Source organism: Rana temporaria, chromosome 2 (assembly GCF_905171775.1).
Source record: "Rana temporaria chromosome 2, aRanTem1.1, whole genome shotgun sequence".
NCBI lineage: Eukaryota > Metazoa > Chordata > Amphibia > Anura > Ranidae > Rana > Rana temporaria.
In genome coordinates, this window is record NC_053490.1 from 425,827,602 (window position 1) to 425,846,760 (window position 19,159).

The 19,159-nt window shown below is 43.1% G+C and overlaps 1 protein-coding gene across 1 annotated transcript in view; it reads left to right on the top strand.

Moving 5' to 3' along the window:
- Positions 1 to 19,159, top strand: part of PHEX (phosphate regulating endopeptidase homolog X-linked) — a 262,838-nt gene that overhangs the window by 100,042 nt on the left and 143,637 nt on the right. The window contains exons 6-7 of the mRNA XM_040338252.1: positions 423 to 491; positions 18,619 to 18,735. Of these exons, the coding sequence (XP_040194186.1) occupies positions 423 to 491; positions 18,619 to 18,735 (186 nt within the window). The remainder of the gene's footprint in view (positions 1 to 422; positions 492 to 18,618; positions 18,736 to 19,159) is intronic.

Sequence of the window (19,159 nt, forward strand, 5' to 3'; positions counted from 1 at the left end):
ATGTGTGTGTGTGTGTGTGTGTGTGTGTATATATATATATATATATATATATATATATATATATATTACAGTTGGAAAGAAATCCACTTGCGTCCTTTTCCTGGTGATAGGTATTACTGGGACAGGAAATGAGGGAAATCTGCTAATTAGGAACACAGGTGGCAATAAAAAGTCAATGGTGCTTTTAAATCCTCATCACTCTGCCAGGAAAAATAAAATCCCTGGAATTGGGCTTCCAGTTCCACAAATTAGATCTTAATAATGCAGTACAAAGGTGTATACATATAGTCCTACACTATACTAAGCCAATATTTGATTTAATTGGATAACTGTGCCTCACTGATCTCTGCAAGCTTTTCTTAAATAAGTAGTATATTGTAGATAAGTTACAATATTGATTTAACATATATTTTAACTTACAGTTTGATCAAGCATCCCTGTCGTTATTATCTCATGAGGATTATCTTGACAACAGTACAACGGCAAAAAGAGTAAGTTCAGCTACTGTGTTAATATTTTAAATGTGCTGTTTTTTAGGAACAGGGAGGGTTGTCCACTTCAATATTTTCTCCAGAGGCTGTCTATTGGAGTCATAGCTAAAGGGTATACAGGAATATATTTAAAACATGCAAGCAAGTCAAAATTAACCTACACTCTGCATATTAGCCCTGAAGATCTACACAAGTCTATGATGGGAGCTTTGGTACATGTTGATTGTTATGGTACAGCAAATATGTGCGACAGATCAGCCCCTGAGAGAAAATAGGAATGCAGACCTTCAATATGAGTCAATGGATGAGTCTATGATAAACTCAATCATTCTGTAAATGTAGAAAAAAGGAGAGGACCTGGCTGCTGTAACTTTCACCATATCAAAACACCTTGGGCAACAAGATGTCTGTTTACGGTCTTGTACTCATGCCATTAGGTTGTTACTCTATACTATTATCAACAAAGGATATAACTAATTGTAACTAAGTAAAGGCCAACTTTCCCCCTCACTCTCCTTTTTCCATACCCTCTGCTACTGACCTCAGATGAGGCAGTGACCTCTTCCAATGGCTGTGCCCTATCCTGGCTCTGGAGGTTCTTCATCTTCCCTGAGTCGGAAGGCTGTGGTATACACTGCAGAAGCACAGACAGCAAAAAAAACAAAAAACTGAAAAGATGGTCTAACCCTTCCCCATTACTCCAGAATTAAAAAAATGCTTTTACATACATTAAAGTAGATTTTTTTTAGAAAGAGTAAGGCCCCATACACACAGGAGGATTTATCCGTGGATACGGTCCAGCGGACCGTTTCCGCGGATAAATCCTCTCGAGGATTTCAGCAGATTTTAATGCGATGGAGTGTACTCACCATCGCATTGAAATCCGCGCCGAAATCCTCTGGCGATGACGTGTCGCGCCGCCGCCGCGATTATGACGCGGCGACGGGCGCGACGCTGTCATATAAGGAATTCCACGCATGCGTTGAATCATTGCGACGCATGCGGGGGATCCCTTCGGACGGATGGATTCGGTGAGTCTGTACAGACCAGCGGATCCATCCGTTGGGATGGACTTCAGCAGATGGATTTGTTCTGCATGTCAGCAAATATCCATCTGCTGGAAATCCATCCCAGGGGAGATTTATCCGCGGAAAAAGATCCGCTGGCGTGTACACACCATAGGATCTATCCGCTGAAACCCATTTGCTGGGATTTATCTGCGGATGGATTCTATGGTGTGTATGGGGCCTAAAGGAGGGTTAAGATTCCTGTAAGTTTATTTTTTCTTTGGAGAAATTTTCCTTCACTTCCTGTCTCAGGAAATCCCTCCAACGTGACAAAATCCCTGTTTGTCACCAGAGTCACCACAACTAGTGCCCTCATTGGAATATTTTTTTCTGTTTCTGTTCTGATGACAACCCAACATTTGAGATTTCCTGTCACTTTAACTCTTGGTGATAATGTTAAACAGGACATATCAGATGAGTCTCCCTAAGTGCAACATGGACAGCAAGAAATACCTGACAGGTGTTCAATCCATCTCCATTCTTTTAAAAATTAAAAATAAATTGCTTTTAGTTACATAAAATTAGAATATCATTACAAATTGAATTTATTTCCGTAATTCAATTCAAAAAGTGAAAATCATATATTTTATATAGATGCGTTATACACAGAGTGATATATTTCAAGCATTTCTTTCTTTTATTTTTGACGATTATGGCTTACAGCTAGTAACAACCCAAAATTCAGTATCTCCGAAAATTTGAATGTTACATATGTAGCACTACTCCCGAAGGAGCTGCTGGATATTTTCGGGCGGCATGTTACCTCTATTTCCTCGCCCTCCGGGGTGATGGATGAGAGTAGAAAAATTTCAATGTCCACACTTTACACTTCCCTTTTCAAGATTTATTTGCTGAACTTGGTAAAAGCATACAAGTGGTTGAAGGGGTGGAAGGGTAACAGGTAAATAGGTTCAGGTGCAGTATTTCAATGGGGAAACACTCCTGTTTCCTGCGACACAGCTTTCGTCGCCACTCTAGCCAGAGTGGGTATTGTGCACCCGGATAGGTTTCTCTCACTAGCCTAGCAGCCGGAATGGCGCACGGAACAGGGTACAGTCTCTGCCACAGACCTTCCCACAAATGGAGACACTTTTGGGCCAAAATCCTCGTAGCACAAGATTCAGCACCCGGATCTCTCCAGACTAACTTCTTTCAGAGTGATGGAACTAACAGGCGATCACCATCAAGCCTTTCAGTAAACGGTGCATCCTTCGATGAAGTTCAAGGCCTCTCTTGAGACACCAGCCTCATGCTCGGTCCTCTCCAAGATAGGTCCTTCATCAAGCGGCTTCCTCCCTCATGACGGACAGCACAGAATCACCCTTGAGAACGTAGACCCAATCTGCCTACTAGGCCTACTTCGAAGATCACAACCCCGGACCAACATGATCCAGAGCCAGGATTACAGGAACACGCACCCCCGGCCAGTAGGGCCACACACGGGATAGTGGGGTGACAGACCCAGGATCGGCGACGACGCCAGTCCAATGACATCTGTCCCTTAAGTACCCCTCCCCAGCATGCACAGCGGGAGGACCAACCCTCACTGATTGGCTGCCGAGGGGAAATACCCAAATCACCTTGACCTAGCTGCTGCCACCCTTGGCCTGGAGTATGAACGACACCCCAGGGGCGAACAATAGTGGTCACTCACAGCAGAGGCGTTGCTAGGGGGGTGCGGGGGGTGCGGTCCGCACCGGGTGACACCCACTAGAGGGGTGACACCATCCCGATTTAAGTTGACATGTGAGGGGGGCTGGCTCCCCCCCCCGCGACTGCAGCGATGAGCGCCGCGGAATCGGAGCGCCGAGCACCGCGGTACAAGAGGAGGGGGGTTTGCGGGGTGACACCGCAGCACCATCCATCGCCTCCTCTCACAGCCCCGGGCTGTTAGCGGTGCTCGGCAGTCGGCACACAGGCACAGCCCCCTCCTCTCTGTTTGTGTATACAGAGGGGGAGGGGCCGAGGGGACCTTCTGTCCATATGCCGTGGCGCTGCCTGCGATGATCTGAGGTACTGAATGGGAAGGGGGGGTGTTTGCACTGAGGGTGGTTGTACTAAGGGGGTGTTTGCACTGAGGGGGTTTTCACTAAGCAGGGTTTGCATTGGGGGGGTTGCACTGAGGGGGGGGGGGATTTGCACTGAGGGGGGGTTGCACTTAGGGGGGGGTGTCTGCACTGAGGGGGTGTCTGCACTGAAGGGGGTCTGTGTAACATGCAGGGGTCCAGAGGTGCAGGTGGCTGTGTAATGTAAAAGGGTTGCAGTGATGCAGGGTGCTGTGTAATGTAAAAGGGTCCAGAGGTGCAGGGGGCTATGAGATGTAAATGGGGCCAGTGATGCAGGGTGCTGTGTAATGTAAAGGGGTGCAGAGGGCTGTGTAGTGTAAAAGGGTCCAGAGGTGCAGGGGGCTTTGCGATGTAAAGGGGTTCAGAGGTGCAGGCGGCTGTGTAATGTAAAAGGGGTTCAGCGATGCAGGGTGCTGTGTAATGTAAAAGGGTCCAGAGGTGCAGGGGGCTATGTGATGTAAAGGGGTCCAGTGGTGCAGGGGGCTGTGTAATGTAAAGGGGTCCAGAGGTGCAGGGTGCTGTGTAATGTAAAGTGGCCCAGAGGTGCAGGGTGCTGTGTAATGTAAAAGGGTCCAGAGGTGAAGGGGGCTGTGAGATGTAAAGGGGTCCAGTGATGCAGGGTGCTGTGTAATGTAAAAGGGTCCAGTGATGCAGGGTGCTGTGTAATGTAAAGGGGTCCAGAGGTGCAGGGTGCTGTGTAATGTAAAGGGGTCCAGAGGTGCAGGGGGCTATGTGATGTAAAGGGGTCCAGTGGTGCAGGGGCTGTGTAATGTAAAGAGGTGCAGGGTGCTGTGTAATGTAAAGGGGCCCAGAGGTGCAGGGTGCTGTGTAATTTTAAAGGGGCCCAGTGATGCAGGGGGCTGTGTAATGTAAAGAGGTTCAGGGTGCTGTGTAATGTAAAGAGGTCCAGTGATGCAGGGTGCTGTGTAATGTAAAGGGGCCCAGAGGTGCAGGGTGCTGTGTAATGTAAAAGGGTCCAGAGGTGAAGGGGGCTGTGAGATGTAAAGGGGTCCAGTGATTCAGGGTGCTGTGTAATTTTAAAGGGGTCCAGTGATGCAGGGTACTGTGTAATTTTAAAGGGGTCCAGTGATGCAGGGGGCTGTGTAATGTAAAGGGGTCCAGTGATGCAGGGGGATGTGTAATGTAAAGGGGTCCAGTGATGCAGGGGGCTGTGTAATGTAAAGGGGGCAGTGATACAGGGGGCTGTGTAATGTAAAGGGGTCCAGTGATGCAGGGTGCTGTGCAATGTAAAGTGGTCTAGAGGTGCAGTTGTGAAGAGGGGTACACAGTAGTAACAAAAAGATAATGAAGGATGCAGAGGTATGTAGGGGGCACAGTGGGGTGTTTTTACATTTTAACGTGGGGGGGGTGCCAGATATTGGATCCGCCCCGGGTGCCAAATGCTCTAGGTACGCCCCTGGCCTATAGGCTCCTGAGATGTGAAATTCGGTTCTGGAGAAAGAGAGGTGGGGGGAGGGGACAAAGAAAAATGGAGAGAAAGAAGAAGGGATAGAACGATCAGGAAATATGGATAGGGAGAGAGAGAAAAGGGGAAGAAAGGAGAACAGAGAGCAAACAGTAGGGTAAAAAATATTTGAAATTTTTTATTGGGGGGGGGGGGGGGGTGACACCATATTTTACCGCACCAGGTGACACCAACCCTAGTGACGCCACTGACTCACAGCACAGTCAACTAACTCTCAGACTTTCCCCTAAATTTGAAGCAGTGCCAGCCCAACAGGAGCAGGCCGCTACACATAAGACCAATAAAAAATATATATTTTTCATCCAAAAATGTTGGCTTCCTCAAAAGTATGTCCATGTACAGTATAGTAATCGCGCTCAATACTTGGTTGGGGCTCCTCTTGCATGAATTACTGCATCAATGCAGCGTGGCATGGAGGCGGATCAGTCTTTGGCACTGCTGATGTGTTATGGAAGCCCAGGTTGCTTTGATAGCGACCTTCAGCTTGTCTGCATTATTGGGTCGGTTGTTTCATCTTCCTCTGGACAATACCCCACAGATTTTCAATGGGGTTTAGGTCAGGTGAGTTTGCAGGCCAATCACGCACAGTGAAACCATGATCATTAAACCTGGTATTGTTACATGTGGCAGTGTATTTAGGTGCCAAGTCCGGCTAGAAAATCAAATCAGCATCTCCATAAAGCTGGTCGGCAGAGGGAAGCATGAAGTGCTCTAGAATTTCCTGACTTTGGACTTGATAAAACACAGTGGGCCAACACCAGCAGATGACATGGCTCCCCAAATCATCACTGAATTGTGGAAATGCTGGATCTCATGCAACTTGGATTCTTTGCCTCTCTACTCTTCCTCCAGATTCTGGGACCTTGATTTCCAAATGAAATGCATCATTTTCCACAGTCCATGATGACCATGTCACTCGCTGGTTTTGGTCCATTTTGTTTTAACAAGTCCAAAGTCAGCGCAGCCCTCTACCAGGAAATTCTAGAGCACTTCATGCTTGCCTCTGCCGACCAGCTTTATGGAGATGCTGATTTAATTTTCAAGCAGAACTTGGCACCTGCCCAAACGTACCAATATATGAGTTTCACTTTTTGAATTGAATTATTAAAATAAATAAACTTTTTGATGATTTTCTAATTTTATGAGATTCACCTACAGTGGGGCAAAACATTATTTAGTCAGTCAATTGTGCAAGTTCTCCCACTTAAAAAGATGAGAGAGGCCTGTAATTGTCATCATAGGTATACCTCAACTATGAGAGACAAAATGTGGTAACAAATGTAACATTGTCTGATTTGGAAAGAATGTATTTGCAAATTATGGTGGAAAATAATTATTTGGTTAATATCAAAGTTCATCTCAATACTTTGTTATATATCCTTTGTTGGCAATGATAGAGGTCAAATGTTTTCTATAAGTCTTCACAAGGTTGTCACACACTGTTGCTGGTATGTTGGCCCATTCCTCCATGCAGATCTCCTCTAGAGAAGTGATGTTTTGGGTCTGTTGCTGGGCAACACAGACTTTCAACTCCCTCCAAAGGTTTTCTAAGGCGTTGAGATCTGGAGACTGGTTAGGCCACTCCAGGAACTTGAAGTGCTTCTTACGAAGCCACTCCTTCGTTGCTTTGAAAGAATAACTCAAGCTGTCTTCTTTCATAAAATTGTAGTTCTCTAAGGCCCCGTACACATGACCAGGTCTGTCCGCTGATACTTGTCCGCGGACCAGTTTCAGCAGACAAGTTTGGTCGTGTGTACGGCCTATCGGACCGTTTTCCGGCGGACATGTGTCCAGCCGACAAAAATTTCTTAGCATGCTAAGAAACCTGTCCGCTGCAAACCTGTCCGTCGGACATTTTCGGTCGTCTGTACAGACTCACCGGACATGTCCGATCGACCGCCATCCCTCGCATGCGTCGAAGTGATTCGACGCATGCGTGGAAGTATTTACCTTCCAGGGCCGCACACGTCGCCGCGTATTGTGTACGCGCGGATTTCTGTTTGATGGTGAGTACACACATCAAACAGAAATCGGCCAGACGACTGTCCGCTGAAAACGGTCCGGCGGACCTTTTTCATCGGACAGTCCGTCCGTGTGTACAAGGCCTAATTGTCCTGCTGATCCTCTGACAACATATTCATAGACTCAGTCACTGGCCCAGAGTGGGGATGAGAATCAGGTTCCCCACTACCAAGGGTTTGTTACACATCAATGGAATGTGTGAAGTTTGTGAATCACAAACTTTGGCTGAAAACTTTATAGATTAAATGTTATCATTGGAACACGCCCCCTATGACAGTGCCCAGCTTCCAATGTCTTTTGTTTGACAATAGCTTGTTTATTAACCCTTCAAATGGACAGAATTGCCACACAATTTGTAGATTTCCAAATTCCAGGGTTTGCAAAACTGTTTTTGAACCAAACCCAAACAGATTTGCTCATCCCAGAACAATTATGCAGTCAGTAAATTTAAAACTCCTGATTTAGATACTTGTTACAGGCCAGTGGTTCAGAAAGTATTGATGTCAGTAGGATAGCATAACACTCAGACAACAAGCATTTTTAAAAACGTATTTTTTTTCAAAGCAGGTTTCCTTTAAAAATAAGTAGTTTCTGCTGACCATATTAAGGGCTATTCCGATGTTGACTTAAATTTGCAGGCAGAAACACAGATGAGCTTTCCTTGGTGCTGATTGTGGATGCCAGCTATTGATCCAGCTTTATATGCCATCAAAAGCACAATGCAAGGTCATTCTGTCTCCCATAAGCAAAAGTCCCATCAACCTTTTCTAGTCTGTTTAGCAGCAAATGAAGTGATTTTATTTCTGTGGGCCTTGCTGCAGCACAAAGGTAGAATGCTGTTTTATTAGATTTTTATCTTTCATTCGTTTTTTTTTCTTGAATTTAGACTTGTACTTCTCAATCTGGAGAACAGCTAGGCTACCTTTTTCTTGCTTTTAAAATGACTTTAAAGAAATATTACATCTGATAAACACAACATTTTGACACCATACAAATAACATGGAAAAGAATTGTTCTTTTTATTGGCTTCAGTGCAAATCTTATTGTGTGGTTAGACTATCAAATATACATATATAAAAATATGTACAAAACAAAAGTAAAGGTGCACATGTTAATACCGATAATGATGTGCTAAAACAAATCCGTTAATTTTTATGTGAGGGAAAATATTTTATTTAGGTATTCAAAATGGTGTTTTTACACATAGAAAGGTACTAGAAAGAGGATACATGTTCTATTTTACAGAAGCATATGGAAGACAATAAAACTTGTTTAGCCTCTGAACACAAGGTCAAAATATCTCTTCTACAACATTATATGTTGTGAAATCATATTGATATATTATAACCTTCAGCAAACAACCTATGGATAAGAGGTAGAGGGGAACTGGAAGGGAGGAAAAAGGGTCTATTACAGTAGGAATTTTGCTCGGGTCATAGAGGTGTGATATTACAAATCTACAAACCCGAAACAGCTTTAAAATGCTAAACAACCTATACAACCTATCATTCACCATGATCCAGTTAAAAGAGAAGTATGGACAAAGATTATTTGGTCATGCTTCTCTTCTGGGTCACAGGAGTGCACTTACTTTTGTGCTCCTGTTATCCAGAGTCAGCTGATAGTGGGTTATTGCGACGGCCATACTTAACATAGGATACGCCACATATAGCAGGGGTAACTATACGCCGGAAAAAGCCAAATGCAAACGTCGTAAAAAAAAAGCGCCGGGCGGTTGTTCGTTTCTGAACCGGCGTAACTCCTCATTTGCATGTTCGTCGCGTATACAAACGGAAGCGCCACCTAGCGGCCAGCGTGAGATTGCAGCCTAAGATCCGACGGTGTAAGTCACTTACACCTGGCGGATCTTAGGGAGATCTATGCGTAATTGATTCTATGAATCAGTCGCATAGATACGACGGACGGAACTCAGAGATACGACGGCGTATCAGGAGATACGCCGTTGTATCTCTATCTGAATCTGGATGATGGGCACAGTGAGTCTGCATTGAATTATTATCACACATTGTGGTGTTTTTTTTGTTAGTATAGCATACAGGTTTAATTTTTTTGTTGCTACATCTGTTCTATATATTCTTTTTAATGCATGTGGATTTTGGAGGTGTCCTCTAAAACTGGCACTTTATAATATAATGGGCCCAGTGAGTCTGCAATGATGGGCACAGTGAGGCTGCAATGATGGGCACAGGTGAGTCTGCATTTCATGGGCACAGTGAGGCTGCATTAATGGGCACAGTGAGGCTACAATTATGGGCACAGTAAGTCTGCAATTATGGACACAGTGAGGCTGCATTGATGGGCACAGCGAGGCTGCATTGATGGGCACAGGGAGTTTACATTGATGGGCACAGTGAGTCTTCATTGATGGGCACAGTGACGCTGCAATGATTGGCACAGGTGAGGCTGTGTTTCATGGGTACATTGAGGATGAAAGGCTGCAATGTGAGTCTGCATTGAACCATTATCACACATTGTGGTGTTTTTTTTGTTAGTATAGCATACAGGTTACATTTTTTTGTTGCTACATCTGTTCTATATATTCATGTGGATTTTGGAGGTGTCCTTTAAAACTGGAACTTTATAATAAATGTTACACTTTATTTAAAAAAAAAAGAATATATATATTTTTTTGTGGTTCTAACTACTACTACTGCTGAAATCTGCTGTTTGTTTCAAGCCGGACTTCATTATAACTTGATCAGAAAGTTGTACATAGTTCTTATCCTTGGAGTATCCAACCACTTCCCTCAACCCTATCCAAGTTCTCCAAAGATAGAAAATCACAAAAACAACATACCCTATACTGGTCCTTGAAGAAAAAGTGAATGAGCCTATTATGTACCTGGCTGCAGGGCAGATTTTGGGAAGACCTGGGCAGTAATCATGCGGCTCCTACAGGAGTACCGCTACATAAATAAATATTGTCAGATCTTTTTAAAAGGTCTGGCCATGTATGGATAACCTAAGAAACACCAAACTAAACTTGCTTAGCAGATATTATACTTCTAGGTGTGCTGCGCAGAGTGTCTCCTGCCTGGGGACATGGGGCCAGATTCTCGTACCTGCGGCGCAGCGTAACATAACCCGTTTACGTTACACCGCAGCAAGTTTTCAGTCTAAGTGCCCGATCCACAAAGCACTTACCTGTAAACTTGCGGCGGTGTATCGTAAACACGTCCGGCGCAAGGCGGCCCAATTCAAATGGGGCGGGTACCATTTAAATTAGGCACGCTCCCGCGCCGAATGTACTGCGCATGCTCCATTCGCAAATTTCCCGACGTGCTTTGCGCAAAATTACGACGCGCCGACGTGTTGAGAATCGCGACGTGCGTAACGTACTTACGCCGGGAAAGCAAAAAAATTCAAAAGCGATGCGGGAAAGACGGGCATACTTTAACATGGTGGAGTAATTTTACACCATGTTAAAGTACCCCTAACTTTGCGATGGGAAACTAAGACTTGCGCCGACGTAACGACGGGAAAAACCTTTGTGGATCGCCGTAACTGCTAATTTGCATACCCGACGCTGGTTTACGACGCAAACTCCCCCCAGCGGCGGCCAAAGTATTGCATCCTAGGATCCGACGGTGTAATTCAATTACACCTGTCAGATCTTAGGGCTAGCTATGCTTAACTGATTCTATGAATCAGTCGCATAGTTAGAACGGCCCTAAAACAGAGATACAACGGCGTATCAGGAGATACGCCGTCGTATCTCTTTTGTGAATCTGGCCCATGGTTCCTCCTACTGGCTGCTGAGTCCTTTAGTGACATAGTAGCCTGCACCCAGCTGGGGACATGCTATGCAGCACACTGAAAGTGTCACATAGCCATGGTGCTGGTAGCTCTGCAAGAAAGCAAAGAATGGTGTTTGTGTCTGCTGAAGATATAGGGGTAGATTCACGTAGATCGGTGTTTCTTTGTGCAGGCGTAACGTATCCCATTTACGTTACGCCTCCGCAACTTTTACAGGCAAGTGCCGTATTCTTAAAAGAAAGTTGCGGCGGCGTAGCGTAAATAGGCCGGCGTAAGCCCGCCTAATTCAAATTGTGAAGAGGTGGGCGTGTGTTATGTAAATTAGGTTTGACCCGACGTGATTGACGTTTTTCCCGAACGGCGCATGCGCCGTCCGTGGAATTTCCCAGTGTGCATTGCGCCAAAGTACGTCGAAAGGACGTCATTGGTTTCGACGTGAACGTAAATGACGTCCAGCCCCATTCACGGACGAATTACGCAAACAACGTAAAACATTAAAAATTCGACGCGGGAACGACGGCCATACTTAACATTGGTACGCCGCACTTACGCCACCATATAGCAGGGGTAACTTTATGCCGGGAAAAGCCTAACCTAAACGGCGTAAATGTACTGCGTCGGCCGGGCGTACGTTCGTGAATTAGCGTATCTAGCTGATTTACATATTCTAGGCGTAAATCAGCGTACGCGCCCCTAGCGGCCAGCGTAAATATGCAGTTAAGATCCGACGGCGTAAGAGACTTACGCCGGTTGGATCTAATAGAACTCTATGCGTAACTGATTCTATGAATCAGGCGCATAGATACAACCGGCCAGACTCAGAGATACGACGGCGTATCTGGAGATACGCCGTCGTATCTTGTCTGTGAATCTACCCCATAATATATTACCAAAATAATTGGGTCACCTACCTTTACACCCACATGAACTTTAATGGCATCCCAGTTATAGTCTGTAGGGTTCAATATTGAGTTGGTCCACCCTTTGCAGCTATAACAGCTTCAAATCTTCTGGGAAGGATGTCCACAAGGTTTAGGAGTGTGTCTATGGCAATTCTTGACCATTCTTCCAGAAGCGCAATTGTGAGGTCAGGCACTTATATGGACGAGATCGCCTTGCTCACAGTCTCCGCTCTAATTCATCCCAAAGTTGTTCTATCAGGTTGAGGTCAGGACTCTGCATGCCAGTCAAGTTTCTCCACTGCAAACTCACTCATCCATGTCTAGACCTTGTGGACAGCCGACCCATAAGAGCTGAAGCTGTTATAGCTGCAAAGAATGCGCCAACTAAAAATTAAACCCTATGGACTAAGACTGGGATGCCATTAAAGTTCATGTGGGTGTAAAGGCAGGTGTCCCAATACTATTGGTAATATAGTGTATTACTGCTCCCTCTTTTATTATAGGGAGCAGCCACCTGCATTATTTTATGGAAGTGATAGGGTCACTTTAATGGACCCTTTTGTTTGCTTTTGGTAAACTGTTTAGTTTTTGCTCCAGCCTTCATAAATTAGCTTATCTGTGCTTAATTGTGTAAAATGTGCCATCACTCCTATCACTAAAAATTCCACAAACATTAAAACTATGGGTACTGCCAGGAGTAAAAAGTTCTGCAACAACTGCTATGGTTTTACTGATTGATGCAACTTAAATAAATTATTAAATATATCTTTTGGCACCTAAAGTATATTTATTTTACCATATATAGTTAATTTGGGATCACAGATTTTCTATTTATTTTTTAATAAAAACACATTACAATTTTACTTTAAGAGAACGCTCCTTCTTCCATTTGAAGAGTAGCTAATTTGATAGATGAAGAAGATTAATGGCAGTTGAAAGTTTTTGCACTTCCAGTCATTGTAATCAACAGTAACTTTCAAACCTCATGACTGTATAAATCATGAGTGCTTTTATCTGATTGCATCTGTTCATTGTAGCTTAGTAGGAGTCATTCAAAAACTCTTTTGTAGTTGACAAATGGCCTTGGATGAAGGAAAGGAAAAGATGGAGGATCTTTATATCTTAGTCAATACTGTCAAATGATAAGGAATATATTCTACTGCAAGTACAGTTTAAAATCCCTGGAAAGTCTTTTATCTAAATGTAGTCATTTATTTATCTTTACTGTTTTCTCACAATATGTAATACCCATTATCATGTTCTCTAAATTGTATCAAGCTACAACTCCAAGAGAATAATAATATTCGTGATAATTATGACAATAATAATAATAATAATAATGATAATTTATGCTCATCTAAAACTTAATTAAAAAGGAACATGTAAAAGCAGGAAAATAGTAAGAATAAAAATGTTCTATACATTAGCAGTACAATACATACTGAAGCTAAGGGAGGGTGCACACAGAATATATAAAGCTTAAAAACACAATTCATAGATTAAGGCCTTGTACACACGATAGGTTAACCAGAGGACAACGGTCTGAAGGACTGTTGTCCTAGGTTAACCTATGAAGCTGACTGATGGTCCATCGCGCCTACACACCATAGGTTAAAAAAACGATCGTGTCAGAACGCGGTGGCGTAAAACACAATGGCGTGCTGGAAAAAACAAAGTTCAATGCTTCCAAGCATGCGTCAACTTGATTCTGAGCATGCGTGGATTTTTAACCGATGGTTGTGCGTACTAACGATTGGTTTTGACCTATCGGTTAGCAATCCATCGGTTAAATTTTAAAGCAAGTTGCCATTTTTTTAACCTATGGTTAAATAACCTATGGGGCCTACACACGATCGGTTTGGACCGATGAAAACGGTCCTTCAGACCGTTGTCCTCTGGTTAACCTATCGTGTGTACGAGGCCTTACTGCGTGATTTCATTCATTGCAAGTTAGTAATACTATGAAACGGTTCTGTAACAACTGCCAAGTTATACAGTACAACACTTTCTAGGACACCACCTACCCATTTGTCATTTAATATGAGTTTGTTTACCTGTACCTTCCAAATTCGCAAAACTGTCAGATAATTTCTTTGCAGTAATATCACTAGCCTAATATAATAGCCAATATTGTCATCCTGTCCATTATTATTGGGCTAAAGATTCCTCTAAAAGCAGAACTCTTTTAGTATGCAACTTCAAATTCAAGTTATGGAATCAGGAAAGAATAGGCCTGGAACGTTATGCACAGCATTAAGGGGAGGGACTACATGACTGGGTTTGCAGCCTAGGCAGTTAGAGGTTAAAAATTATTGGATGACCGGAAGGTGTGGCAGGGTGGGGCATTAGGGGTGTAGAGCAGGAGGAGTTAACGGTTCATCAGTCTTCAAAGTTAACTCTAGGAGAAGCTTTCCCTCCATCCCTTATATTCTGGGTCTGTTGTTCTGGGTGGATTTGGGTTACTGTTATCTGGGTCTTTGTCTTTGTCAGCAGGGGTGTTACCGGGTGGTAACCTTTTCAGGTGGCAACAGTGTCGTAGACGGTGGCAGGGGTTCCAGGGTTTTGAAGGTCGGCATGGTAAAAAATTGTATGTGGAGAATTATGGGTTAGGCTCATCTTTGGTATGGGTACCTTCACATAGATGTGACGTCAGTATGGTGAGACTAGTAATGGGGCTGTATCGGGTGGTAACTAATTTTCCCCGAGTCGGTATAATTGCGGCTGGGGGCCTGTGGTAAAGAAGTTTGATACAGCCGGTTTGGAAGACCATGCTTGCCTCCAATATCTACTGTCAGTGAAAAATGTTAATCTTTCTGAAAATGAAAAAGTTATAGTTGTTAAATAGTTTTTGTTAATAAAATGGTGGCTATGGTGCGCATATTATTTAAATAGAAGCGGGTAAGGGATTAATTTAGGTTTTGGCTTTGTCAGCCAGCAAGTCAGCAATACCTCAGTCAAGTGGGAGTCATATGCTAGAAGACTGAATCTATGCCAACATGGTATTTAGGACAGAAATAGTCATATTATACTGATTTCATTTCACCCTACTACCACATATATGTCATAAACCACTGACACCCACTCTCAAAAATTTTATAGCAGTCATGCTCAAAAGTTTGCTTACCCTGGCAGAAATTGTGAAATTTTGGCATTAATATTAACCACTTGCTAACTGGGCACATATACCCCCTCCTGCCCTGGCGAAATGTCAGCTTCCGGCACTGCATCGCTTTAACTGACAATTGCGCGGCCGTGCGACATGGCTCCCAAACAAAATGTACGTCCTTTTTCCCCAAAAATAGAGCTTTCTTTTGGTGGTATTTGATCACCTCTGCGTTTTTTATTTTTTGCGCTATAAACAAAAAAAGAGCGACAATTTTGAAAAAAAAAAAACACAATATTTTTAACTTTTTGTTATAACAAATATAAATAATTTTTTTTTTTCTCAGTGTAGGCCGATACGTATTCTTCTACATATTTTTGGTAATAAAAATAAAAAAATCACAATAAGAGACTGGTTTGCGCAAAAGTTATAGCACCTACAAAATAGGGGACGGAATAATTATTTTTTTAAATTCATTTTTTTACTAGTAATGGCGGTGATCTGCGATTTTTTTATTGGGACTGCGACATTATGGCGGACACATTGGACACTTTTGACACATTTTTGGGACCATTCACATTTATACAGCAATTAGTGCTATAAATATGCACTAATTACTGTATAAATGTGACTGGCAGGGAAGGGGTTAACACTAGGGGGTGAGGAAGGGGTTAAATGTGTACCCTGCATAGTGTTTCTAATTGTGGGGGGAGGGGACTGACTGGGGGAGGTGACCGATCTGTGTCCCTATGTACAAGGGACACAGCATCAGTCTCCTCTCTCCCTGACAGGACGTGGATCTGTGTATTTACACACACAGATCCACGTCCTTGTCTGTGTAACCGCTGATCACGGGTGCTTGGCGGACATTGCGGCCACCAGGCACGCGCATCGGCATCTCAGTGATGTGGCGGGCACGCGTGCATGCCGCCGGCGGCGCTTGCGTGCCCCCCAGTGGCCGGAGCAGCCGAGGACATCTAAAGACGTCCTCCCGGCAATTGAGAGCCACCTTGTGGCCGTCATTTGTTAATAGGCAGGATGCCAGGTGGTTAAAAATATGACTGATTATGCCAAAAAAATTATTTAATCACTTTAGCCTCGGGAAGGATTTGCAAAAAAAAAAAAAAACACAATATTTTATACTTTTGCTATAATAAATAGCCCCCCCCCCCAAAAATGTTTACAAAAATGTCTTCATCAGTTTAGGCCGATATGTATTCTTCTACATATTTTTGGTAAAAAACAAACAAAAAAAAGCGCAATTAGCATATACAGATTGGTTTGCGCAAAAGTTATAGCATCTACAAAATAGTAATGTCGGCAATCTGCGTTTTTTATCGGGACTGAGACATTGCAGCGGACAAATCGGACACTTTTGACACTTTTTTGAGGCCATAGACATTTATACAGCAATCAGTGCGAAAAATAGCCACTGGTTACTGTATAAATGTCACTTGCAGGGAAGGGGTTTACACTAGGGGGAGATCAAGGGGTTAAATGTGTTCCCTATGTGTGTTCTAACTGTGGGGGGGATAATCTTTCTCCTCTCCACTGACAGAACTGGCAATTGTGTGATTACACACACAGATCCCGGTTCTTGCTGTGTCACGAGCAATCACGGGTGCCCCACGGTCATTGCGCTCTGCCTGGCATGCACAATCGGCTCCGGGGACACGCTACAGGAGTGCGTGCCTGCTACAGCATCTTAAAGAGTTGACGTACAGCTATGAAGGCTCACCCAGCAGTGCAAACCTGCTGCAGTATAGCAGGGGTTAAGGATAGCAATTACATAAGCCATTTATTATCACATCATTTTTTGGATACTTTTTAAATCATAATGATAACATAAATCACCCAAAATGGCCCTGATCAAAAGTTTACATACCCTGGAATTTTTGGTCTTGGTACAGACACAGAAGGTGGCACACATGGGTTAAAATGGCAATTAAAGGTTAATTTCCCACATTTTTGGCTTTTTAAATCACAATTGGTGTCTGTGTACAAAAAGAAACTGAGCCATGAGGAGGTGGAAAAGAACAGTCAAAAGATCTGTGTAACAAGGTAATGAAACTTTACAAAGATGGAAAAGGATATAAAAAGATATCCAATGCCTTGAATATGCCAGTCAGTACTGTTTAATCACTTATTAAGAAGTGGAAAATTAGGGGCTCTTTTGATACCAAGCCATGGTCAGGTAGACCAAGAAAGATTGCAGCCACAACTGGCAGAAGAATTGCTTAGGATACAAAGAAAAACCCACAGGAGAAATACAGGCTGCTGTGCAAAAAGACAGCGTGGTTGTTTTTAAGGAGCACAATTCAACGATACTTGAGCAAAAAAGAGCTGCATGGTTGAGCTGCCAGAAAGAAGCCTTTACTGCACCAATGCCATAAAAAGCCAATGAGGCATGTTAAGGTGTTGTTGGGCATATTGTAACCAGACTTTTTTTGTTGTACAGTAAAGGCTTCTTTCTGGCAACTTGACCATGCAGCACTTTTTTATTCAAGTATCATTGTATTGTGCTCCTTAAAAACAATCACACCATCTTTTTCCAGAGCAGCCTGTATTTCTCCTGCGGTATCAAGAAATCTCCAGATTTTCAACTTCTTAAGTGATTGAACAGTACTGACTGGCATATTCAAGGCTTTGGATATCTTTTTATATCCTTTTCCATCTTTGTAAAGTTTCAGTACCTTGTTACGCATGTCTTTTGACTGTTCTTTTATACTTCCTTATGGCTCAGTGTCTAGCCTGCTTAGTGCATCAATGTGAGAGATAACAAACTCATTGACTATTTTTTTACACAGACAGTAATTGTGATTTAAAAAGCCACACATGTGGGAAATTAACCTTTAATTGCCATTTTAACCCGCCACCTTCTGTGTGAGTACAAAGGCCAAACAATCCAGGGTATGTAAACTTTTCATCAGGGCCATTTGGGTGATTTATGTTATTAAGATTTAAAAAGGAGCCAAAAAACTATGTGATAATAAAAGTGAAAGTGAAAGTAAAAGAAAATCTCAAATTTTTGGGTATTACCCAGAAAAGTAATAGAGGGGACAACTACCAATGGGGACACTAGTTCTGGTGACAACCAGGGATTTCCTCACTTTGAAGGGATCTCCACTCACTTCCTGTTTTGGCTATGGGACAGAAGGTAAAGGGAAATACCTTCAGTGGGACACATATATGGACAAAATAACCTGACAAGGGGTTATAACCCTCTCTTACTCTATCCAAAATGAATTTTTTTTGCCTTTAGTCCTACTTGAGCTCCAGAAGAGTTACCCCCTGTATGACCAGGCCATTTTTTGCGATACGGCACTCCATTATTTTAACTGACAATTGCGCAGTCATGCGACACTGTACCCAAATAGGGATTTCCTGTTACGATCACTCCATATTCATAAATCTCTCCATAAATCTCTATTTGTCATGTACTGTACATTTTGGAAAGCTGGGTGCCCAAAATCCCAGGAATATGCCGCAAATTTGGTGGATCTATTCCTGCTGTGGTTGTGTTTTAAAGTTCTGCTGCATCACAAGCAGGGGTTCTCAGTTCACCAGATGTATGACAGCAAAGTTTGGATGAAAAATTGTATTGAGCCAATTCATGTCCCCTGTGGAAGCTTACACCTCTATTTTGTCTAAAGGACATCTTTAATATATGTCAAATTGAAATCATTTTCTTTTTCCTTCTATAGTATAGAGAATCCTTATTCAGTTTCATGGTTGATGTATCGGTTTTTCTTGGTGCCAACAAAACAAGGGCAGAAATTGATATGAAAGCTTTGATTGACCTGGAAACAAAACTTGCTCAGGTAAGTTATCATAAAACAAGCTTTATAAATTATGCCTTCCAGAGACAAAACACTGTAAAAAAAATCCTAAAATGTATGTAATATTTTGAAAGAATAAAAAGTGTTGAGTCAAACACCAATGAAGAAAAAACAGTCCCAAAAGTGAAAAGAGGGTTCTAATAGCATCCACACCATCCATCACCTGCAGCTGTGTGATCCTGTGATTAGGGATGGTCCCGATGTTCGAGTCGAGCATCGGGTGCTTGTGCAGAGCGCCTCATAATGCACTGAAAGATCGCAGTGCACTGTCCGCTGCTGATTGGCCAAAGCAAGCACCTAAACTGCATGCTTTGGCCCAACAAAGCGTGATGTCCTGTGATAACCATGATTGACCAAAGGCAGGGTGCCTTTGGCCAATCATGGCTCAGGGTCTAAGTCCACCGTC